This window comes from Heteronotia binoei, chromosome 3, assembly GCF_032191835.1.
Source record: "Heteronotia binoei isolate CCM8104 ecotype False Entrance Well chromosome 3, APGP_CSIRO_Hbin_v1, whole genome shotgun sequence".
NCBI lineage: Eukaryota > Metazoa > Chordata > Lepidosauria > Squamata > Gekkonidae > Heteronotia > Heteronotia binoei.
In genome coordinates this window covers 70,470,711-70,495,680 of record NC_083225.1, presented here as the reverse complement: position 1 = coordinate 70,495,680, position 24,970 = coordinate 70,470,711, and the positions used below count along the sequence as shown (strand labels likewise).

The 24,970-nt window shown below is 42.7% G+C and overlaps 2 protein-coding genes across 2 annotated transcripts; one reads left to right on the top strand and one right to left on the bottom strand.

Annotated features, from left to right (window-relative positions):
* Window positions 1-9,438: 9,438 nt before the first annotated feature.
* LOC132568934 (uncharacterized) lies at window positions 9,439-10,779 on the top strand. Its single transcript, XM_060235117.1, has 4 exons — window positions 9,439-9,671; window positions 9,750-9,929; window positions 10,015-10,362; window positions 10,447-10,779. Exons 1-4 carry the CDS (start codon window positions 9,477-9,479, stop codon window positions 10,714-10,716), a joined length of 993 nt encoding a protein of 330 aa, XP_060091100.1. The 5' UTR covers window positions 9,439-9,476; the 3' UTR covers window positions 10,717-10,779.
* Window positions 10,780-11,620: 841 nt separating this feature from the next.
* Window positions 11,621-12,961, bottom strand: LOC132568933 (uncharacterized). The gene is made up of 4 exons (XM_060235116.1): window positions 12,729-12,961; window positions 12,471-12,650; window positions 12,038-12,385; window positions 11,621-11,953 (listed from the first exon to the last, which is right to left on the bottom strand). Exons 1-4 carry the CDS (start codon window positions 12,921-12,923, stop codon window positions 11,684-11,686), a joined length of 993 nt encoding a protein of 330 aa, XP_060091099.1. The 5' UTR covers window positions 12,924-12,961; the 3' UTR covers window positions 11,621-11,683.
* Between the last annotated feature and the right edge of the window lie 12,009 nt (window positions 12,962-24,970).

Sequence of the window (24,970 nt, the reverse complement as noted above, 5' to 3'; positions counted from 1 at the left end):
TTATACCAGTTCTCCCTTAGGGTTTGGGATCCTCTCCAAAGTTCTTCATCCATTTGATCATAGTCTTTCACTTCTTCTGTTTCTGTTTCATATAGCAATAACGTTTTATATATTTTTCCTAAAAGGTGTTTTAAGTCACCTGTGATCAATTGTTCATAAGCCATTTTCTGTCTTAGATGGCCTCCTTCTTTTGCTGTTAATTCTTTACATTTTGATGCCATTTGGTGATATGTCAACCACTGAATATTCTTTCCTTCACTTTGTATAGCTTGCCAAAATTTTACTCTTCTATGTATTATCATGTAATCATAGGTTAAGTGATCATTTTTTCCATGGTACTTGCATCACAATAGACATTGGTTCTGCTTTTGCATTGAAGCCATATTCTCAGCAGTATCTCACTGTATGACCAGTGTCTCTCTGTTTTTACTGTATGACCAGTCCTTGATCACTGTCTTGTTTAATGACTCAGCCTAACAGTGGGGCAGATGCACCAATCTGCTGTTAAACTGAAATGGCTACAAGTCATTTAAACCTAACAGCTGATAGGCATACCTGTGTTGCTAAGCACCCAAATAGCCAAACCAAACAAAAGTTCAGTAAATGTTCGGGGAAGGTGGCTTCCCTGAACATTGGTTTGGGGACTCTGAATCGAGCTAAGTTTGTGACAAACTTTGGCCCATGAACCAGTTTGCGCCCATCCCTACTCATCATGTTTTAAAGAGTGTTTTCTTGCATTTCTTCCAAACAAAAATTCACTAGTTAGTTCTGCTACACATGCTACAAAGCCACCTTAACTCTGAAATATTGTTTTCAGAAGAGTAGAGAACTATACATCTGATCAAATGTTCTACCTACAAACATCTTGATTTTCCGCCTAATTTATATTAGATAAGGGCAGAAAACTACTCTGCATTCTCTCACTCCTAGGCAAATATCTCCTAGACAAGTACCTATACAATAGACAGTCTTGCACCAACCTATCTGTGAGTTTTTTGCAGCCTGCTTCAGCTCTGAGGAAACTTGTCTCAGAAGGTGGAGAACCAAGTGCTGAACAGTGAAAATGTGCAACTGCACAAAAATATTGCAAAATATTCTAAAAGGAAGTTTTACTCTACTCTAGTTAGACCTCACCTAGAGTATTGTGTTCAGTTTTGGGTACCACAATTTAGGAAGGATACAGACAAGCTGGAATGTGTCCAGAGGACGGCAATGAAGATGGTGAGGGATCTGGAGACCAAGTCATATGAAGAAAGCTTGAAGGAGCTGGGTATGAGAAGTGGCGGGCTCTCCTTCTTTGGAAGTTTTTAAACAGAGGCTAGATGGTCATCTGACAGCAATGATGATTCTGTTAACTTAGGCAGATCGTGAAAGAGAGGGCAGGAAGAGTTGCCTCAGTGCTTAGTTCTTGTAGCCCTTTCTCACATGCCCAGGGAAATGCTGATTGACACTTGGGGGTCAGGAAGCCGTTTTCTCCAGTCTAGTTTGGCCAGAGATCCTGGAGGGTTTTTGCGATTTTTTTGCCATCTTCTGGGCATGGAACAGGGGTCACTGGGTGTGGGATGGGAAGGCAATGGTGAATTTCCTGCTCTGTGCAGGTGGTTGAACTAGATTACCCTGGAAGTCCCTTCCAACTCTATGATTCTAAGTGTAGCCATACAACATCCTGTTATGCTGGCAATTAGTGCATGAAAAAGCTGAGTCTACACAATTATATTCCCTGAAAAAAATAGAATTCAAAAGCATTGTTTAAAGGATGCCTATCCTTTCTTTTAAAACATTAACAGAGCAGGGCAGAGGAGAGCTGGCTTTGAAGTAGAAGGATTAAGCCACCCCCACCCCATATTTCTATATAGCCCCTTGGCATATTGAGGCTGCATGGTGCTGTAGTTTGCATTTTGAATTTTAATCTTTGCCTCATCTGCTTATGGTGCAGGTTGCCACTCACTCATACTGGCTGTAAGAAGCTGTGTGCCAATACAGCTGGCCTCAATGTGAAGCAGAACCAAAAGACATCTCCGTTAAAAGTGGAAATGTGCTCTTTATGAGGAATCCAATTGATGGATTCCACTTGTAGATCAATCGTGCCCTTTCCTATACAAGTGAAATCAAAGCACTGTCATTTGTCTTGTCCTCAAGTCTACCCAGAGGCAGACTACTGCAATGTATGTTTTAAAGAAAACATTTGTGTATGCTTTTTAAGAAAACCTTTTGCTGATTTACTATATAATGTTGATTCTGGGTGTTAAGTTGAACTTTAAACTGATACTATTATAAGCAGGGCTATTTTTGAGCAGGAATGCACAGGAACACAGTTCCAGCTGACTTGGTGTCAGGGGATGTGGCCTAATATGTAAATAAGTTCCTGCTGGGTTTTTTTTTTTTTAAAAACCCTGTGTGAAACAATGGTGATGTCAGGGGTGTGACCTAATATGCAAATGAATTCCTGCTGGGCTTTCTCTACAAAAAAACCGAGGCCTGATTATAAGCATTATTTGTTTGCATTGTCCTGTCTGGTACACCCTGTGCTTCCATCCCACAAAGAGGAACCACATGCACAAGTCCAGGGGCTAGATCATGGGAGCTATCAACAGGAACTCATTTATGTTACACTCATTTATGTCTACTTTTGTTTTAAATATAGCAGCTGTTTTTCCTGTAAAACAAATTCTAAAATAACTTACAACTTTTGAGCATGCAATACTAAGCCAGAAAAGGGACCCATGTACATAGGGGCCAGTTTCTGTGCCTGGATCCCTATCACTGGAGTGGAGTGTATAGCATCAAATGTTTCAGAATAACAGATCAATTATTTCAATAAAAGATGTTTTAGTGCTAACTGAAGGACTAAAAAGTGACCAGAATCCACAAAAAAAGTTCTAATACATTCAAATATGGTGGTGCCAAACTAATACTCTTGAAGTATAACTCCCCTAATATTGGATTTTACATCTGGAGGCTGGAAAGCAAGTATTTGTCTGATAGATAACCTGAGCCAGTGAACAGGACCAGGGGTTCTCTGTTGATTCTTCCAGACCTCTCAGCATCTTTCTTTCAACCACAGTGCTCTGCTGGGCCAATTGGCCAGGGCAGGACTAGGAGACACTGTTTTATGCAGGGCCTTGTTTTCCTTGTGGGCATCTTCCAAATGTTTTTCCTTTTGGTTTATGGATATCATCTTGTCCCTCACACTATTTATCATCTATATGGAAAAATTGGGGTAGAATGCCATTAAAATACTGATGACTGGTCAGCTCTCACTGTCCTCTTTCTCTCAGAAGAGCAGGCCGCTGAAATTCTCAGCTAGGGTCTGAAATCAGTTAAGGTCCAGATGTGGGAAAGAAATTGAAAATTAATCCACACAAGACACAAATATCTGGAAGAAAGTGTACAACCTGTTTGGGATGGAGTGGCACCAGCACTGGCATATGGGAGCCGGTGCAAGGCCGGCACCCCAGGCAAGGCACCACTCCCACCCTGTGGCCCATACCTTCTCTTCATGGCAAGCCCATCAATGTGCCACACCTCCTGCATCTCGCCCACCACTGGGCCACTGTTGCTCTGCCTCCTGGCTTCCAGAAACTTCCAGAAGTCGGTAGACAGAGTAATGGAGACCCGGTGGCAGCATGCTCTGAGTTGCAGGAGTTGCACCACCAGGCTTGCATATTTCCCTCATCATAGAAGTAAGGGTGGGAGGGAGGGCCGAAACCAGTGCCCTCCCCTCCTCAGGCCATGCCCCAGGCAGCCACTTAAGGCTGCCTAATGGACACGCTGGCCCTGAGTGATACTCATTTGTTGTTTGGAGTAGTCCTGGAGTAATCTAAGCATGGTTATGTATTCTTTAATATCATTGTTTAAACTACTATAATGCTAATCTGAACATGTCTCTCTCCAAAAACCATGTGGGAACTATAAATGGTTCATAATGTAATAGCCGTTGTGTGTCCTACAAGAGACCCAGTACACTAAATATATAACCATTACCATCTAGGCTTGCCAATCCCCAAGTCCCAGCAGGGGTTCTTCCACTTTCCTGGGCTCCTTCCCACCCCCAGTCAGCTGGCCGGCGGGGGGAAGCCACCATGTGACTTTCCCCTTCCAGAGGCTCCAGTCTCCAATTGGAAAGGCTTCCTCTTGGGATGGTGTGTCTGTGTTACTTGGAAGAAGTTGGCAGCAACTCGTGAGTAGAGAGGCCAATCCCTCACTTCAGAATCGCCAGAAACCGGGGGTGGGGGGGACAGGGGATGTCTGCTGAGCACTTCATTATTCCCTATGTGGAGATCGATTCTCATAGGGTATAATGGGAAATTGATCTGGAGGTTTCGGGGGCTCTGGGGGAGCTGTTTTTTGAGGTAGAGGCACCAAATTTTCAATATAGTATCTAGTGCCTCTCCCCAAAGTACCTCCCAATTTTCAAAACGATTGGACCAGGGGGTCCAATTTTATGAGCCCCAAAAGAAGGTGCCCCCATCCTTCAATATTTCCTATGGAAGGAAGACATTTAAAAAGGTGTGCTGTCCCTTTAAATGTGATGGTCAGAACTCCCTTGGAGTTCAAATATGCTTGTTACACCTTTGTTCCTGGCTCCACCCCAATGTCTCCTGGCTCCACCCCAAAGTCCCCAGATATTTCTTGAATTGGACTTGGCAACCCTATTAGAGGCCCTTTTCACACTTACCAGTGGAAGCCGGAAGGGAGTCGGTATTGTGCCGCCTTGCAGTAATCCGAGACAGGGATGGGAGTTTTCAGACACATGTTTTTTTTCCCGGTAGGGTTCCATGATTGAAGCAAGCCATTTCACACTGTTCCGCTTTTATCTCGCTTCCACCAGCGCCAACCGTTTTTGCCTGCCGGCGCGCGGTCTCCAGCTTATTTTTTGGGGGGGAACGTCGGCAAAGATTGCTATAGCACTATAGCGTTGTATCACAACAGCACCACCATAGAGATGGCTAGGCTCCATTGAGATAAGTTACCAAGTTTAAGTGGCGGCGATCTCTGGCATCTTAATGGAACCCAGGCATCCCTATGGTGATGCTATTGTGATATGTCGCTATAGTGCTATAGCGATCTTAGCCGACGTTCCAAAAAAAAAAAAGCCGGGGATCGCGCGCCAGCGGGTGAAAAGGGGCGTGAAAACTGCTCCCGGGTTAGATACTGGACATTTCACACAGCACCCCATAGCGATTTCAACCCGGAAGGAGGGGTTGAAAAGTGGAAGAAGCTGCTCTTTGTTAGTAACGACTCAGGCATGCCTCACTACCGGGACAGCCGCGGGACTCTGTGAAAAGGTGAGAGTATTCCAGTAGCAGCCAGTTACTGAATCGGGTCTGTCTGAAATGCCAACAGAAACCCGTTACTGTTCAGTAACTGACCAGCTGCCATACTGGAATACTTAGGCTGTGTGAAAAAGATCACCATCACTGGTGGTTCCCTTTAAAGCCTTCAGTGCCTCAGACAAGAATTCCCAAAGAACAGTCTCCTCACATATGGAAACTTATGACCCATTGTCTGCATCTTCTGCTTTATGTGTCCACAGTGCTGAAATAAAGGAACATGAGGGCTTTTCTCGTGATTGTACCCTGTCTATCTGACCTTCTCTTTACAGATATCAGGTTAAAATGTTTCTGTTTCAAAAAGCATTTGATTCTGAATGGATTTCTGTTGAACTAGAATCTGTTTTGCTATTTTTATTCATACGTTTTTTGTTGTGTTTTATTGTTAACTTTTTGTTCCTTGTGAACCACTCTGCAAAGTGTTTGCTTAGCTGAAAATCAAAATATGAGTGTTCACTTCTAAGTTTAAAAAAAGTGAGTTTTTTAAATAGTACCAGAGATGATCCTGGAAACTGCAGGTCAGAATTTGGATAATATCTGACGCTGTCTAAGGCTTGTTCAAGTGTGCACTGTTTCTACACAATATCAATCAATTGTACATATATTTTCCTGTGTGGACAAGTCAATCCAATGGAAAATGATTGCTATGGCAAAATGTCTAGTAACACAAAGACACAGTCCAAGTGACTTCATAAAACAGCATTATTAAACTTTGAAATGTATACATATTTCTGTGTTTACTACAAAACATGTTTTATAGCCATGACAAAGAATTTTTATTGTACTGAGAGAGAAAAAGGCCAAAGAAATCCAATAACATTGTATCCAAAAATATCTAGTGGTCTTGCACCACATTTAGCCACAAGGTGTCATCTATTGCACATTTTTTAGAAACATAGAAGCAGAAATGTGCTTGTTAAAAGGGACTAGTCATCAATACTGAAGTAAAAGAGTTTACCCTCAATGAAATTGTGACAAAGTGCTTTATTACTGCAATAATAAGAAAAAAATAAAGTTGCCATCAGAACATACTGCTATTGTATTTGTGAGTATTTCCTGGCATTCTAATGGCTAAAAACGATTTACTACAATTTTTGGTAGGTAGCCGTGTTGGTCTGAAGCAGCAGAACAAAGTGTGAGTCCAGTGGCACTTACAAGACCAAAAATGTTTTATTCTGGGTATATGTTTTTTTGTGTGCACACATTTCTGCACCCAAAAGCTTATACCCACAATTAAATTTTGTTGGTCTTAAAGGTGCCAGTGAAATCACACCTTGTTCTGTTACTATAATTTTGTTTTACACTCTACATTCAATTTCAAACATGATATCAGCCCAGATTTCTAAAAAAGCTAATTCCTACAGATCTGTTTTATGGGTTGAAGCAAGACTGTTATCAGTTTTATATCAAACAATACAATGACTTGGCAAGATTTACATTCTAAGCTTTGAGTCAAAAAGTGCTGCTGAAAAAGGAGATTTAAAGCAATCATTATATCCACCTCACTGAACATAGTGGGAATTGCTTCAGATTAAGCATATGGGATTTGGGCAAGGCCAGATTAACAAATAGTCTGAGCAGGCTCCAGCCTATGGGCCCCTATGCCTTTAGGGGTCCTGGGCTGACTCCCCCACCTTTTCCATCTGCTTGCAGTCCTCCCAGCCTGCATGTGCAGCCAGCAACTGAGCACCTCTTTGCCCAACATGCCTGGTGTGGTTGCTGCTGGCATCATCGCCAAGTTTGCCTCTCTCTGCCTCTCCCCCACAGTTTTGTCAAGGGAGCTTTTGAGAAAGTTCCTGCAAGCTGCAGCAGGGGCTGAAGGTGGCAGAGCGGGTGCTCCAATTCTGAGATAATTTGTGACAGGCCCCCAAGATTTTGACTGCCTAGGGGCCTCCACAGGGTTTAATCTGGCATTGGTTTTGGGCTGTTGGGATGGAACTTGAAATGTCCAGAGATGTAGCACTATTCCACCATTCTATAGCTCTTCCCTCCTCTCTTCCCAGTATCATCTGGCAGGCACTATGCATGTCACATCATTATGCCATGTCATTGGTGAGTCAGTGCTGGCGCTAAGGGTATCATGTCATGCACAGTGTTTTCCTGGATGTAATTTGAAATTAAGATCAATGTAAATGTAAATTAAGATCAGTGACAGCAGATATTGAACCATCTGGCTCATAACAGCAGACACCGAATTATCTGGCCCGCCTCTGATGTGCAATCGCGACTTAGGACCTTGCTCTCGATAGATCATCTCGTAATAACAGCCAACAAGATTGAAACAGCACCTGATACTGTTTTATGTTCTTAATTTTCTGTATTTTTATATTTATGGTGTCTATCAATACTGTTTTTTATGTGTCCATTGTGAAATGTAAGCCACCCTGAGCCTGCTTCAGCAGAGAGGGCAGGATATAAGCTGAATAAATAAATAAATAAATAAATAAATAGGTGGACCAGTGGCAGTCCATGCCATTTAGGCTTGCCAGTCTCTATGCAGGGTCTGGAGATTGCCCGCTTTTACAACTGATCTTCAGAGATCAGCTCCCCTGGAGAAAATGACAGCTTTGAAGGGTGGACTCTATGGCATTGTACCATGCAGAGGCCCTTCCCCTCCCTAAAACCCACCCTCTCCTGGATCCATCAGAAGAATTAGGGACATCCCTTTCCTCATCAAACAGAAATCAAAAAGTGACAGCTGCCCCTCCCCCACAATTTCCTCATTAAAAAAGAAATCAAAAAGTGACAACTGCCCCAGACCACACTTTCCTCATTAAACAGAATATATATACATACATTTATACATCCACAGTAAAAAGTATATTTTAGAATCCTTGTACATCCAATGCCAAGAGCATTTTTTCCTGTTCTTATGGTCTGTGATTTAAAATAGCTTTTGCCATTTATTTTATTTATTGCTAATTGTGAGAGAAAAGTATTTGACCTAAAAGGTCAAGGCTCTAGGTCAAGGGGTTTTATGGCTGTGAAGTGCAGAAAATGTATATCATACCTAGGGAGGGTATTCACCCTGTGAGAGACAGCAAGAATTTTAGCAAATTATTTAATGCTGACACAGTTTAGACCCCGGACAAAAGATAAACAGAGAAAATTAGGTTCTCACGCAATAAAATTTCCAGAGTCAGCATACCATAGCTTTTATGGTTGTTTTTTTGAGCTGCATGGGACAACCCCAGGATGAATCCACTTTTAAGAAAAAACTTTTTTTTTGCTGCCCCTTCTAATACATTAATTGTAAACATTTACCCAGCATCTTCAGTGCCTGTTCTCAGTGGATTAAAAAAGCACTCTTTTGTTCTTTGCCAGCACCCACAGCAAGGTTGCCCAAAGGACTAGTTTGGCAGGGATGGACAATATGAATCAGCTAACAAAGAAATTTTAGATGTGCAGGAGAAGAGCATAGCAAAAACTTCTTTTTATGCTTAAGATTTCCTTTGCATCCCTCCTCACCCCCCCCCTCACCCCCCTTCTGAGAAAAAAGGCTTATTTCTCCCCAGTGTGCAGGCAGGCACAATGTAAAACACCTAACAGCATTTTAGATGTGTCTATTTGCTTCCCCTCACACTTCAATGCAAAGAAATGTCGTTGTACACTATATTTGAAATGTTGCAGGCAACCACCAGTTGTCACAGGGCGTGTCCCATGCGACATTTAAATACACCAATGAGTGCAGGTGGTGCTTTCTCACGGAACTCTTTAAAACAGGGGAGACTCTCAGCCCCCCGCTCCATGGCCTGTGTTTGTTGCTTTTGGTTTCCCGACTCTGTTGAACCATCATTTTATGAAGAAATGAATGCTGTGGAGGCCGACGGGGTTCCTGCTTTGGAACAGGCTGTTCCTGAGAATATGAACTCTGGTGAAGAACCTGTTTATGAGGAGATGATGCATCTTTCACCCAAAAGCTATGGTGAGGAGCCTGGACATGATGAGGGAAAAGATGAAGCCGAGGATGAGGAAGAAGAGGAATGGGCGCAGTGTGTTCAGAATTGGGTAGAGGATGTAAGTAGCACAAAGAGAACGGGGATGCTGTTGATAGCGAGGGTGGGGCTGGAAATATTTAGAATTGTGTTTTTTCTCTTGCAGATGGAGGATGAAGGATTGTATTGGAGACTGATTGCTCAAATTATGGAATTGGTGCATAGTAGAGTGGGAACAAGCTGTTGTAAATTCTGTACAGCGATAACATATTGTCAAGAGAGTAGTTGTGTGAAAAACATGACACACAAGAAGATGGGACAGGATGAGGAAGAGGAGGCGAAGGAAGAAGAAGATGATGATGAAGAAGAAAGTATAGTGTGTGTCGAATATTACCTAGAGATGGTAAGTAGCGGTGGGAACGTTGGAAAGATAACAACAGTGCGGGGGACAGGATAAACATCGTTGTTTTTTCTCTTGCAGAACGACTATGACGATGTGAGGTGGGAACAGTTTATACAAATTGTGGAAGTTGCGCATGAGAAAGTGAATCCTTCATGTTGTGATTATTGCGGAGAAATAGCGTGGTATCAAGAACGCAGCTGGGTGAGAAAGAAAATGGAACGCCCACAACCTCCCTGCGTGCGAGATTTATATCCGGGTGTAAGTCTTTTTTTATTTAAGGGGTGGGGGGATGCTGATGTCTAGAAGGGAAATAGAAAGACTTAGCCACTTTTTCCCTGACAAGGTAGGGAAAACTCGAGCATATTCGGAGGTGGCGGATGTCGTCCCTGTGAAGCCGGAACCAAGTTGCTGCTGGGAATGCATGACCATATATAACATGCAATCTGTAAAGAAGGATCGTAAGGAAGATTCCCTAGCAGATGCCGAGCACGGTACCGCCGGTGATTCCGGACCGGACATGACGGATACCTCTGGAGATTCCGGAGCAGACACGGAGCATGAAGCCGCGGAAAAGGCGAGGGAACCCCCGGTTGATGAAGCGCAAACACCTGAACAGCCAACGGATGCTGATCCGGACAAGGAGGGGGAAGAAGAAGACGCCCGCCCCTGCATCGAGGCTTTATTCCCTGATGTAAGTGTAATAAAACTGCACCAGCTGTGTGAATGTAATAAGGCGCTATTTGAACTAAAAATATGTTTTCTTCTTTGAACACAGGTGTGGGACAGACCCGTTGATTTCGCACTACTGGCCAGATGCGTTAGCGAGGAGATAAACCCAGGCTGTTGCTACCGCTGCGGACTGGTCGCCCTGTTTCAAAAGGAGGGATACGGTGCCCAAGGCGCATCTGTAGATGTTCCAAAGTTTACGGTGTTTGAAGTAAAGGGGGCAGACCTGTGTAAATTTCTGCAAAGGAAAGTGATGGAGCGTGCTGAGAAGCAGAAACAACTCGGAGAAAAAGATGAGAATCAGAACGAGTCAGAGTGAAGACCCCGTTTTTTTTTTCTGTATATACGCAGCCTAATAAAAAAACCTTTCATTGTGGCAAAAGTGAGCAAAGTGTCATGACGCGTCACGGGGATGTGTTAAAAGGGATTTATTATAATCCGTGGGAGGTTGGAAGTTTTGGGGGTATCGAGCCGTTATTTCAGGCAGCCTCTAAGAAGGGGTATAAGCTGAGCAGAAATGAGGTGAAAGAGTGGTTTGACATCTACAGGCCGCGTCTGAATAGTTCTGTGGTGACTATGATTATAACTTTTGACTAGATCTTGTAACACATCCGTATACTTAAAAGTGTTATTGTGCGTAAAATATCTCCACATCCTGGTCTTTAATGTTCTATTAAACCTCTCCACTACTGCCGCCTTCACATCGTTGTTGGTGACAAAATGGCGAACTCCGTGTTGCTTTAACAGAGCACTCACTTTTTTATTGAGAAACTCCTTGCCCCTGTCAGTTTGCAGCTTCTGAGGGACCCTCCCTGATCCTCTGAAAATGCTTTTAAAAGCAGTTGCAACCTCGGTACCACCCTTGTCTTTCAGAGGCACCACCCACGCGTATTTAGACAGGATGTCTATTACTGTCAGAATATATTTATAGCCCCCGTTGTAATTCAAATATTGCTGCATATCTACCAAATCCGCCTGCCACTGCTCGTCGACATTCCCCACGATTACCTTGTTCCTTTTGAAGCGCACCCTGATCGGTTTATGCAAGCTGTATGCGTCCTGATCGTCCAACCACTCTTTCACCTCATTTCTGCTCAGCTTATACCCCTTCTTAGAGGCTGCCTGAAATAACGGCTCGATACCCCCAAAACTTCCAACCTCCCACGGATTATAATAAATCCCTTTTAACACATCCCCGTGACGCGTCATGACACTTTGCTCACTTTTGCCACAATGAAAGGTTTTTTTATTAGGCTGCGTATATACAGAAAAAAAAAACGGGGTCTTCACTCTGACTCGTTCTGATTCTCATCTTTTTCTCCGAGTTGTTTCTGCTTCTCAGCACGCTCCATCACTTTCCTTTGCAGAAATTTACACAGGTCTGCCCCCTTTACTTCAAACACCGTAAACTTTGGAACATCTACAGATGCGCCTTGGGCACCGTATCCCTCCTTTTGAAACAGGGCGACCAGTCCGCAGCGGTAGCAACAGCCTGGGTTTATCTCCTCGCTAACGCATCTGGCCAGTAGTGCGAAATCAACGGGTCTGTCCCACACCTGTGTTCAAAGAAGAAAACATATTTTTAGTTCAAATAGCGCCTTATTACATTCACACAGCTGGTGCAGTTTTATTACACTTACATCAGGGAATAAAGCCTCGATGCAGGGGCGGGCGTCTTCTTCTTCCCCCTCCTTGTCCGGATCAGCATCCGTTGGCTGTTCAGGTGTTTGCGCTTCATCAACCGGGGGTTCCCTCGCCTTTTCCGCGGCTTCATGCTCCGTGTCTGCTCCGGAATCTCCAGAGGTATCCGTCATGTCCGGTCCGGAATCACCGGCGGTACCGTGCTCGGCATCTGCTAGGGAATCTTCCTTACGATCCTTCTTTACAGATTGCATGTTATATATGGTCATGCATTCCCAGCAGCAACTTGGTTCCGGCTTCACAGGGACGACATCCGCCACCTCCGAATATGCTCGAGTTTTCCCTACCTTGTCAGGGAAAAAGTGGCTAAGTCTTTCTATTTCCCTTCTAGACATCAGCATCCCCCCACCCCTTAAATAAAAAAAGACTTACACCCGGATATAAATCTCGCACGCAGGGAGGTTGTGGGCGTTCCATTTTCTTTCTCACCCAGCTGCGTTCTTGATACCACGCTATTTCTCCGCAATAATCACAACATGAAGGATTCACTTTCTCATGCGCAACTTCCACAATTTGTATAAACTGTTCCCACCTCACATCGTCATAGTCGTTCTGCAAGAGAAAAAACAACGATGTTTATCCTGTCCCCCGCACTGTTGTTATCTTTCCAACGTTCCCACCGCTACTTACCATCTCTAGGTAATATTCGACACACACTATACTTTCTTCTTCATCATCATCTTCTTCTTCCTTCGCCTCCTCTTCCTCATCCTGTCCCATCTTCTTGTGTGTCATGTTTTTCACACAACTACTCTCTTGACAATATGTTATCGCTGTACAGAATTTACAACAGCTTGTTCCCACTCTACTATGCACCAATTCCATAATTTGAGCAATCAGTCTCCAATACAATCCTTCATCCTCCATCTGCAAGAGAAAAAACACAATTCTAAATATTTCCAGCCCCACCCTCGCTATCAACAGCATCCCCGTTCTCTTTGTGCTACTTACATCCTCTACCCAATTCTGAACACACTGCGCCCATTCCTCTTCTTCCTCATCCTCGGCTTCATCTTTTCCCTCATCATGTCCAGGCTCCTCACCATAGCTTTTGGGTGAAAGATGCATCATCTCCTCATAAACAGGTTCTTCACCAGAGTTCATATTCTCAGGAACAGCCTGTTCCAAAGCAGGAACCCCGTCGGCCTCCACAGCATTCATTTCTTCATAAAATGATGGTTCAACAGAGTCGGGAAACCAAAAGCAACAAACACAGGCCATGGAGCGGGGGGCTGAGAGTCTCCCCTGTTTTAAAGAGTTCCGTGAGAAAGCACCACCTGCACTCATTGGTGTATTTAAATGTCGCATGGGACACGCCCTGTGACAACTGGTGGTTGCCTGCAACATTTCAAATATAGTGTACAACGACATTTCTTTGCATTGAAGTGTGAGGGGAAGCAAATAGACACATCTAAAATGCTGTTAGGTGTTTTACATTGTGCCTGCCTGCACACTGGGGAGAAATAAGCCTTTTTTCTCAGAAGGGGGGTGAGGGGGGGGGGGTGAGGAGGGATGCAAAGGAAATCTTAAGCATAAAAAGAAGTTTTTGCTATGCTCTTCTCCTGCACATCTAAAATTTCTTTGTTAGCTGATTCATATTGTCCATCCCTGCCAAACTAGTCCTTTGGGCAACCTTGCTGTGGGTGCTGGCAAAGAACAAAAGAGTGCTTTTTTAATCCACTGAGAACAGGCACTGAAGATGCTGGGTAAATGTTTACAATTAATGTATTAGAAGGGGCAGCAAAAAAAAAGTTTTTTCTTAAAAGTGGATTCATCCTGGGGTTGTCCCATGCAGCTCAAAAAAACAACCATAAAAGCTATGGTATGCTGACTCTGGAAATTTTATTGCGTGAGAACCTAATTTTCTCTGTTTATCTTTTGTCCGGGGTCTAAACTGTGTCAGCATTAAATAATTTGCTAAAATTCTTGCTGTCTCTCACAGGGTGAATACCCTCCCTAGGTATGATATACATTTTCTGCACTTCACAGCCATAAAACCCCTTGACCTAGAGCCTTGACCTTTTAGGTCAAATACTTTTCTCTCACAATTAGCAATAAATAAAATAAATGGCAAAAGCTATTTTAAATCACAGACCATAAGAACAGGAAAAAATGCTCTTGGCATTGGATGTACAAGGATTCTAAAATATACTTTTTACTGTGGATGTATAAATGTATGTATATATATTCTGTTTAATGAGGAAAGTGTGGTCTGGGGCAGTTGTCACTTTTTGATTTCTTTTTTAATGAGGAAATTGTGGGGGAGGGGCAGCTGTCACTTTTTGATTTCTGTTTGATGAGGAAAGGGATGTCCCTAATTCTTCTTCCATCCCCAAAGTCTCCAGATATTTTCCAACATTGTACCATGCAGAGGCCCTTCCCCTCCCTAAAACCCACCCTCTCCTGGATCCATCCCCAAAGTCTCCAGATATTTTCCAACACAGACCTGGCAAACGTAATGCCACTTATACCTTCTAATATCCATCTTAGCTTATGATTTTAAGAACACTTAACTGGAAATAAGCCCCATTGACTTAAAAGGGATTTCCCCTCTGAGAAAACAGGCTGAGGATATATGGTTCCTCAGTTTGGATATTTTGCTTGCAAAGTCATAATGAAAAATCATTATTGTAATAATGCAGGAGCGAGATGCTAAATACAAACATTGAGAGAATTTATTGCTGCTTGATAACCTCTAAAAGACTCTGTTGAGGTGTTCAGCTCATGAGGAGGTACCATTAAGGCAGTGGTACCCAACTTTTTTGGCACCAGGGACTGGTTTTGTGGAAGACAATTTTTCCATGGACTGCGGGGGGGGGGGGGGCGGTTGTGATGATACAAATGTGCACTTTATTTTGGTGTGGTGCTTAAGTGTGCAGACTCTTATCTGGGAGAACTGGGTTTGATTCCCCACTCCTCCACTTGCAGCTGCTGGAATGGCCTTGGGTCAGGCATAGCTCTCACAGAACTGTCCTTGAAAGGGCAGCTGCTGTAAGAGCTCTCTTAGCCCCACCCACCTCACAAGGTGTCTGATGTGGGGGGGGGGAGGTAAAGGAGATTGTGAACCACTCTGAGATTCAGAGTGGAGGGCAGGATATAAATCCAATGTCATCGTCTTATTATTATTACATTGTAATATATAATGAAATAATTATACAACTCATGGCCCGGTTGCTAACAGGCCACGGCCCGGTACCAGTCCATGGCCCGGGGGTTGGGGACCCCTTCATTAAGGTATAAAAGTTGGCCACTGGGTGGGTCATTGGCCTGATCCAACATGGCTTCTCTTATGTTCTTAAAAGTTATATTTAGCCTATGTGATTGAAGTTGCCTGCTAGTAAGGGCATGTTGTTAACCTGAAAGCTTTTTCTTGATGTTTTATTTTTAAGATTACATTGCCAAATCCCACTATTCCCCCACCTTTCCATTTTAAACAAAATATCACAAAAATTTTAAGCATGTTTGTATTTTAAGTAAAAAAATAATAACTTTAATTGTGTTTGTTTGTATCCTTTATAAATTTTATATCATCGCTACCTGGCATTTCGCATGGCCTGACCCTTGTAACAAATGAGCTTGACACCCCTGAAATAGATGCTATATGGCCCTGCTTAGATTGCATCACATAATCCAAACGTAGATCCACATTGTTACAAAGGATGTGGTCAATTGGCCTCATTCTATCATTGTTGGTGGAACTGCCCATGGAACAAATCTTTTTGGTCACAGATCTTTGGAATTATGAAAACTATCTTTGGTGGGAACATCCATAAAATCCTAAACTAATATTATTTAATTTGTGGGATGGTACAGTTATCCTTGTAAAGAGCCCCGTGGAGCAGAGTGGTAAAGCTGCAGTACTGCAGTCGGAGCCCTCTGCTCACGACCTGAGTTTGATCCAACAGAAGCTGGTTCAGGTAGCTGGCTCCAGGTTGACTCAGCCTTCCATCCTTCCGAGGTCGGTAAAATGAGTACCTAGCTTGCTGGGGAGAAAGTGTAGATGACTGGGGAAGGCAATGGCAAACCACCCTGTAAATAGTCTGCTGTGAAAACGTTTGTGAAAGCAACATCACCCCAGAGTCAAAAGCGACTGGTGCTTGCACAGGGGACTACCTTTACCTTTTTTTTTACAGATATCCTTAAAATGAGGAAAGACCTAATTTCAATTATGTTTGTGTCTGCCAAAACAGATTTTGCTCAACAATGGAGAAGCACTACAATACCATCAATTGACCAGTAGTAATTCAAAGTATGGTAATTCTTCATCATGGACAAGATATCCAGTAATATATAATGTGCAGATAACTCAGCTTATCAATCAGACTTTTTGGGAAATTGTAACCTTTTAAAACTACATGGAATGTGAGATACAATTGAAACAGGAAATCACAGGGAAAAAAAGTTATAGCTTTGTTCTAGGCCTGTAGCCAAAGGGGGGGGGGCTGCAAGGGCACTGCCCCCTCATTTCCAGGCAAGGTCCCCTGATTTCCAGGGGGCAGATTGTGTTTTTCCTTTTTTTTTTTGCCATGGCTGAGCCACCAAAGTGTCATCCGTGGTAGCTGGAGCTGGGAGAGCTGAGCAGGGCACAGTGCACTGCAGCAGCAAAAGCAGCAGGCGGGGAAGTGGAGGAGAGGGAAGCAGAAGGAAACTACTGCTTTTACACAAGGTGAAGTCCCTTCTTGACTCCAAAGTTTTAGGGTTGGCTGCCTCAACTTGGCCACTTTCAGAGGCTCCAGCTTTTGCCCCCACCCCAGAAAGCTTCTGAGAAGCATCAAGCCCCACAGTGGATGGGAAAGGGTGCCCCTGACTTTTTAAAATGCTCCCTGGCTTTTAAAATCCTGGCTATGGCCCTGCTTTGTTCTAATATTTCAACCAATGTTACAGAAATTTGTAACTGCTCTGCCTTTTTTTTAATTGGAAATTGTTTATTGTATAGTATTTGTTTATCATTTGTGTTATTAGTAAAACCAAAATAATTTTTAAATTATTAAATTATTAATAAAACCATTTTTTTTAAAAAAGCATGAGGTTGTTGCTAACCTCCTGTTTATCTGTCTTTGTGGTCCCAATGGAATGTTGTCCTTGCCTATCTCTCCAGTGCAACCAATGCATTCTGAGTAATGTAAGCAAGCAAACATCTAAAAGAGGATCTTACAATTGGCATTTCAATAATGGGGAGAAGGAAGGCAGAAAAGGAATGAAATTAATGCAGCCAGTGCTAAATGTTGCATTAAATTTTATAAAATGTTGCAGGGGGACCCTGTCATATTCCTAGAAATTTCCTCTAAAAACAAAAAAACAAACCATTGCACAAGCTGGCTTTGTGCCAGCTGGCCACTGTTTACTGACCCAATCAGCTGCTATTGACTGAATGCCCATTTTTCTCCCTGTCTAATTGGCCTTCTAACTAGCAACAGTGACATTGTCATGTAGCCAGATCTGATTGGCTATATGACAATATCGATGCTGCTCAGATAAAGGAGACTGATGTGAAAAACAAAAGAGGGAGCATTGAAGCAGTAACCAATGGGGCAATGGAAAAATTTCAGCTTCTGCGAAGCCAAGTAGCAGGAGGTGGGTGTTGAATGAGTGTCAAGGGCACAGCGGTGTGAACACTTTTACTCCCCGTAGTGTTGCTACCCCTTGAAAAACTGCTAGATTTGGTGTGTGCATTGTGAGTGAAGGAGAGTTTGTGAAATTCCCCCATCAAATTTTAGGCTCTGCACTAGACTAAAGAGAAATGCAATGGTTTGATAATAGGAATATACAGCCTCATTAATATGAATATTTAAACTTCTCATTGGAGAATTTGCAAATGTAATAAATCAATATATCTAATTCTGAACCAGGCAAATCTGAGGATACTTCAATCCAGAGACTGGCGCCATGAACATACAAGACAGGTCTATTTGTTTATTTTTGTTTAATACCTACCCTGCCTTTCTCCTCATATAGGAACCCCAAGCAGCTTACATTGTTCTCCTCTCCTCCATGCTATCCTCACAACAACCCCGTGAGGTAGGTTAGGCTAAGTGAGTGTGACTGGCCCAAAGTCACCCAGCAAGCTTCCATGGAACTAATGGAAGTTAAGACCTTGGTCTCTCAGATACTTGCCCAACATTCTTAACCACTACACCACACTAGCTTGTCTGCAAACCTGAAAAATGCCATTGGTTTTGCTGGGCAACCACAACAGGCTTGGTTTCTGTTGATGAAAGCAAGAGGGAAGGAACATCACCCTTCAGGGGCTGCTTTGACCTTTGAGGGAGGACTCATTGGGCCAGGCCTGATAGCAATCACTGAGCAACTTGCTACTTATTACCTGATTTGCCTGACTTACTCAGGTTTGGCTGCTTGCTACTGTTCAACACCAGCCATCCCACAAAATCCAGTATGATGTAGTGGTTAGAGATTCAGACTAGGACCATGAATCCCTATTCTACGATGGAAATACACTGAGTGACCTTGGACCAGTTAGACTTTCTCAGACTAACTTCCTCATAGATGGGAAGGTTGGCCATTAAGAGCACTGTGGCACCACCCAGTTGGCCAAGGCCTCCTCTCCAACCAGGGCTGGTCCAGCCCTGTGACTGCTGGGCTGACCTGGTCCACCTGAGCCTTGAGTAAGATGGGGAAGATGGCAGTCAAGACCGGTGTGAAATGAGAGCATCTGGTCCACCAGAGCCCTATAAGAGGTGATAATGCCCAACCTGATTGAGCCCCACATGAGGCAGTAGCTCCTAAGCCCCACATAAGATGAGGCAAGGGAGGCGGAGGCACCCAGTTTGGCCCTCCCAGAGTGATGGAGGTGGATCTTGGTCCACTTGAGTCTTGTGCAAAACCAGACTCAAGATGAACTGCCCTAAACACAAGGTGCCTGGCCCACCCAAGTCCAAGGCAAGGTAAGTGACTTTTCCAGCCCTCTCTCCCTTCCTGGTTAGGCTCCCTCCCTTCCTTCCTTCCTTGTCTGAATCTATAACCACTACATCACACTGGATTTTGTGGGATGGCTGGTGTTGAACAGTAGCAAGCAGTTGGTGTTGAAGGAAGGCAAGGCAAATGCAAGCAGAATGTCTTTTCCTTTCTCCTTCTGTCCTTTGGGGAGGCTGGAGAAAGGGGCTGTTTCAAACAATTTTTATTCCTAGTTTGTTCCTCCTCACACAGTTTTCTTAAGGACAGAATGTGGTGATATGTGAGGTATAAATGCAATAAAGAAATCATAAATATAGCTGAGAATGGTGGGTGGAAAGAACACAAGAAGCAGATGTGTGAGGATATGCAGGTTACCAGAAGGAGGGGAACGAGGAAATAGTTTGTGAAGGTGATACAGAAAAAGATGACGTACTCCTCTCAAATCCTTGCAGGTTCTCCAACATGAAACTGGGGCTGGCCTGGTGACCATCACTGTGAAACTAGGGCATAGTTTACCTGTGTAGAAGCTGCCAGGATAGGCAAAGAAGGAAAACTGAAGAAGGGATGGGGGGGCAGATAAAGGTAGGTTGTGTGGGAAGCAGAGAAGAAAACCAAGAAAAGGGAAAGGCTATAAGGGCCTTCAGAGAATGGAAAGTGGAAATAGTCAGGGATGCAGAAATGAGATGTCCCCAACAAATCATTGGGGTTCCTACTTGTAAGTAATCAATACCTGGCTGGAATCAGCTAGTATTTCTGATGAAAGACAAGAAATCCACAACCTTTGTGGCATAGTCTGCCTAGCAACTCAGCTTCTACACAGCAAGCATAATTACAGTGCCTCAGTCCAAGGAAAAACAGGGTTGTCAGGCCCTTCTTTTACAGCCTCTAGGGGACAATACTGGATTTGACAGGTCTTTGACAAACCTAAGGAACTAGGAAATTATGGGTTCTGTGTTTGCTAAGTTAATCATCATCTCTCTACTGCTTTTGAGTTCTTTCTGTACTACAAACTAAGGAATTATTGAGGTAGTACATGAGATCCCAGCCACATAAAGGACAGGGCAAACACAAAGTTCCTTTGGCCTGTGAGGTCCAAAGCCAACATGTCATAAATTTACTCCACTATGCATATTTTAGGTCACATAAATTATTCCCTAGGAGCACCTATTCCTCCAAACAGTCTTCTGGTTAGTATTGTAAGCTGTTACAGGAGCTTATCTACTCATTGATATGTCAAAGTTATAAATCTCTCACTTTGAAAATACAAACTACTTACTCTGTGCTGAAAATATTGTTGAAGTTATTTTGAGCATAAAATGAATAACTACAACAATAATTGTTAAAAAAAAACCCTGCTTTTCAGAAATGCAGTCTTGAGCTATCCTTTAAACCTTGCTAAAAAGTATTCCACCTTGTTAATTACTCTCTAGCCCTTATGGAAATCAGGCTAATGTCTGTGAGTCCAGATTTCTGTAGATACATTTTATTTTAGGTCTCAGTGTGGCTCAGTGGAAGGACCTCTGCTTTGTATTCAGAAAGTCCCAGGTTCAGTTCCTGACATCTCCAATTAAAAGGACCAGGTAGGAGGTGATGTAACAGAGACCCTGGAGAGCCACTGCTGATCTGAGCAGACAGTATTGACTCTGATAGATTCAGTATAAGGCATTCTCATGTATGTTCATGGGTGTCTCTTAAAAATATTCAGGTTGGCTTGAACATGTCGGCAGGCCAGCAAAGGGCCACCACAGCCTCCCCCTGAAAAAAAGATTATTGGGGGGGGGTGGCCTCAAAGAATATTTAGATAAGCCCAACATTAAGAAGGAAAAGACAGGGAAGTAGGTAAAATAAACCCAAGTGACTTTCATTTGATTTCCTTTTTTGCTTCCTTGATGTGGCAAACCAGACGGGGAGGATGGAGAGGGAGTCACCAAGGTCAGAGCAGGGAAAAGCCTGCTAAGGAATCTTGATTATGTCACTAAAACACTTTGCATAACTGGAATACTAGCAAGTGCCTCTTTTCTACTGGAGATCATTTGATTATGGATTCCTAGAGAGGCTTCTGCTGTTAGAGAAGCCATTATATTTAAGCAGTTGACACAGACTAACAAGTTACTTATTTTCATGATAGCAAAATAGGGCAGGTTGACTGCTTGGCTTCTCAGGCCCCAGGGCCACGAAACCCAGCGAATTTTGTATCCCCGGTCTTCCACTCTAAGCAGCCTTGTGTATGTATGGGCCAGGGGGAATATGGATATCTGAAGAGTATGAGCCATTTGCTCTTTGAAATAAGGCCAACCCCCCCAAAAATCCTTAAAAACAGTTATATTGTCATACCTTTATATCGGACTCAAAATCATTGCATATAGAACTTGATTAATTGCACTTGGGGGTTTTTCCATGCAACATTTCACCTGGCTGCTGGTGAGTTGAACAATTTCGTCTTCAAGCTGGCAGAACAGTAGCGTTACTTGACTGTTTTGTCACTCTATTCAGCCCATTCTAAAGCAAGCATTCACTATTAGTCAAACAATAGTTTTGTGATATAATCTGCTTAAAAAAAAAAGACTGTGCTGTACCCCCTAATTTCACTTGGCAGCAGGCAGTTGTATGGACCTTAACTCACTGCTCCTTATTGTTGAATGATGAATATTCTCATGCACAAATCATACAGAAAGGAAGGGATCAGCTCAAAGGAGAATTAAAAAGATAAATACCCTAAGCTGTTACAAGTGGACATTGGGAGGGAGGGACTTATGTCAGTCATTGCTAGTCAGGTTTCTGTGACACTTTGTGGAACCATATACCAACCACCACCATTCATAACCACACTGGGTAGGTAGAGAATCACATTTCCCCCATGGAAAGCCACTGTGATCCTACCCATATCTAGACCGAGACAAACATGATGTAGATCACAAGTCTCTGCCTGCCCTTAAAATGTAAATTGAACAAAAAACTGAAATGTAGATATGGGCTGCATAAAAAAGGAAAAGGGGTCTCAAGCCCTGCTTGGTTTTGCTAATTGAAATCAAGCTCCTAATGGAATTATAAACACTTTTAAAACATTTAAAGTGTCCCTTTAAAACCTGCCTTTCCCCCTTTAAAATGCTAACAGTAATGTGGGAAGCCTGATTTTGATAAGTGAAACCAAATCGGGATGAAAGGGTTAAATCCTCTTCCCCTCACCCCTTTTCTTTTGCATTCCCAAACCAAACTTAGGTTTCATGCACCATTTGCCATTTACAGCCTGATGGAGAATATCTCTAATATCCATCAGATCTGTTTTGTTCTCATTTTAGAAATCTCATTACTAAGCCACTATGAAAACAGTTCTCTAGGACAATCTCATGCTAGCTTGTCATTGAGCCCTGTGAACCTTGGAAAGGTGGGATGATCAAATTATGAACTATGTTGTTGCTCCATAACATCCTTTGGGGATGGAGAGAAACACTATGAGTGACCCACTTCCCTTCCAGCCCCCTTGTTAGCTGGCAAGATTAATGCAGCAAAAGGCAGAACTATTCATGAAGATCAACAGACCAGCCCCTGCCTACACTTACTTGCTAGCAGACAAAAGCAAATTAATACATGAATAGCACTCAGAGCAATCAAAGCAGTACCAATCAAAGCAACATTTTGAAGGACGTTATTTCAAGCTAATTCACCAGAGAACCAATGGAGATGGAAAAAATGTATCAGAAAATCTTCCAGCCTACAAAATTAGAAAGACGTCCCCACAGAGGTCAACATGTTTGATGGGAACTGTGCATTCAATGTAGGTCAGATGGTTCTGTTTGTTTTATTACAGGCAACAATATAACAAAAAGACCTGGGTCCAAGGTAAGCTGTCAAGTTGAACACCTGCCAGGATGAGACAGCTGTCACTACATTTTTTTTAAAAAAGAAGTGTTCTTTTCCTCCAACAGCAGAGATTCATCATATGAATTTCTTTCTTTGCCTAGCCAAATTTTTACAACACCAATGGCTGTTGGCTGCATATAGAAATGAAAAACAGCTTCATCTGGCATAGTTTGTCAGAATGTTTTATATCAGATGAACAGATGGTGGGAAGCACTGAAATAAAGATGACAATATTAATGGAAGTTTAGTTATCAATTGCATTATTCTATGTTTTTTTTAAATCTTGGCAAGTGTGTGTGTGCACGTGTATGTAGGAAAACTGAATAATTTTCAAAGTGCTCTTATTTTGTTTTCATCTTCAACACCGCTGCTTCATACTGATTGCTAGGGCTTGGTGTTAGAAGGTATCCCTGTCATGTCTTATATATTTTAACAACACTGCTATCAAACAGAATGGACTCATGACAGGATTTTAAATGGAACTGTCCTATAGCTGCTAGTCAGGATATATAGAGCAACATGCTCAAACATTTCTTTTTCTAAAGCATCATCTTTGGATCTTGAATATAAAAGACTGTCATGAAAACTGGTAGCTGACACAATAGTATTTTCTATATTTAACCCATTTATAGACCAGGCTTCCAAGGACTCCAGGATGGTGGAAACAAAAACACACTTTGAGAACAAAGGTACATTTTGAGTCACCAACTGAAACATGAAGGACAATAGCTGTGGAGAGGAAGATCCAAAGCCAAGGCAAAGTGAAAAAGGAGGTTCTGTCTCTCATTAGCACCTACCACACCACTGAAAATAAAGGCACACAGAACAGAGTCTCCAAATATTATCTTAAGAAGCAGGCAAGCTCCTATGGAAGCATGCAGTCTTTCAGTACTTCCCAAACACTTTTCAAATTCTGCTCTCCCCCCTTCTGTTACTAACAGTGAAGTAATTGGCCCTTGTTATGATTACAGAAGCAGCCAAAACAGGACACCCAGAATAAGAGGCGGGTTTCTAATTATCTGGGATCAGCCTGAAGAATGCATAAAGATTCAGCTTTGAGGAGAGAAAGATCTTCCCTTGCCTTCTACTTTATTTGGTATTTGCTTTTGTATTCTGACTAATGAAGGAGCATTTAGGGCATCCTGCGGGACTGTGGCACAGCTGTGCTCTGCAGCACACATGCATCCCACCCCCCACCCCCCATATCAGCCCTTGCCACTGACAGTAAAAATACCATTTGCCACAATACCATTTGCCACAATAGACTAATTGGTCCAGACAGCCATACTGCAGTGGTGGATCGAAGATAAGCTCAGTATTCTAGAATCTCCATGTCTGTTTCTAGAATCTCCTATCTGTTGACTCTGGTCTTCAGTAGCTGCCATGATTGTTTAGCTGATCTGTTTTTATTTTTACATTGCTCATTTTGAATGCCCACTAAGAAAAAAAATCACATTTCTCTCTATTGAATGGGAAGATGCCAAGGTTCACTGAGGACATGACAAAACTTTGGACTGGTCCTGTTTAAGGCTTTTGGATGTTTGCCTCTTTGCTTGCTTTACTCATTGTATCTACTAGCCAGAGTTCAAAGAACTGCTAAATGGTGTCAGGAGTTACCCTTGGTTGCAATGTCAGTGATAAATTACATTCTAGACATTTACAAGAAGTAAATCCCTCTATGTTCAGTAGGATTTCCTCCCAGATAAATAGCCATAGTCACACATAGGAATTAGAGTAATGCAGTTCCCTCTTGCATGATTTAGACTTTGGGTTCTCTTCCAAAATATTTGACTCCAGGCTCCACACTTAAGTTCAGCAATTCAGGCAAAATTCCTTTATTATCAAAGAAGATGAGGTGACCTCGCTTAGCAGTAGTTAACCAGGCAAAAAAAAAAATCAGCAAAAAAATCAAAGGCTTAAAAAGTACAGTAAATCAATAAAATCAGCCAAAACTTATTATAACCCCCAAAGACAGGAGAAAGTCCTGCCATCATCATCATCCTTCCCCCTTTAGCTTTTATCCTCAGGGAAACCTATTAACATGTTGCCACCTCCCTCTATCCAGCTGTTAATTAAGATGACTCAGCTGTGCAGCTCAT

Coding starts and splice junctions, on each gene's coding strand:
- LOC132568934 (XM_060235117.1), top strand. CDS start 9,477: ATGGAATTGGTGCATAGTAGAGTGGGAACAAGCTGTTGTAAATTCTGT. Junction 9,672..9,749: donor TCGAATATTACCTAGAGATG/GTAAGTAGCGGT, acceptor TTTCTCTTGCAG/AACGACTATGACGATGTGAG. Junction 9,930..10,014: donor TGCGAGATTTATATCCGGGT/GTAAGTCTTTTT, acceptor TTCCCTGACAAG/GTAGGGAAAACTCGAGCATA.
- LOC132568933 (XM_060235116.1), bottom strand. CDS start 12,923: ATGGAATTGGTGCATAGTAGAGTGGGAACAAGCTGTTGTAAATTCTGT. Junction 12,386..12,470: donor TGCGAGATTTATATCCGGGT/GTAAGTCTTTTT, acceptor TTCCCTGACAAG/GTAGGGAAAACTCGAGCATA. Junction 11,954..12,037: donor TCGAGGCTTTATTCCCTGAT/GTAAGTGTAATA, acceptor CTTTGAACACAG/GTGTGGGACAGACCCGTTGA.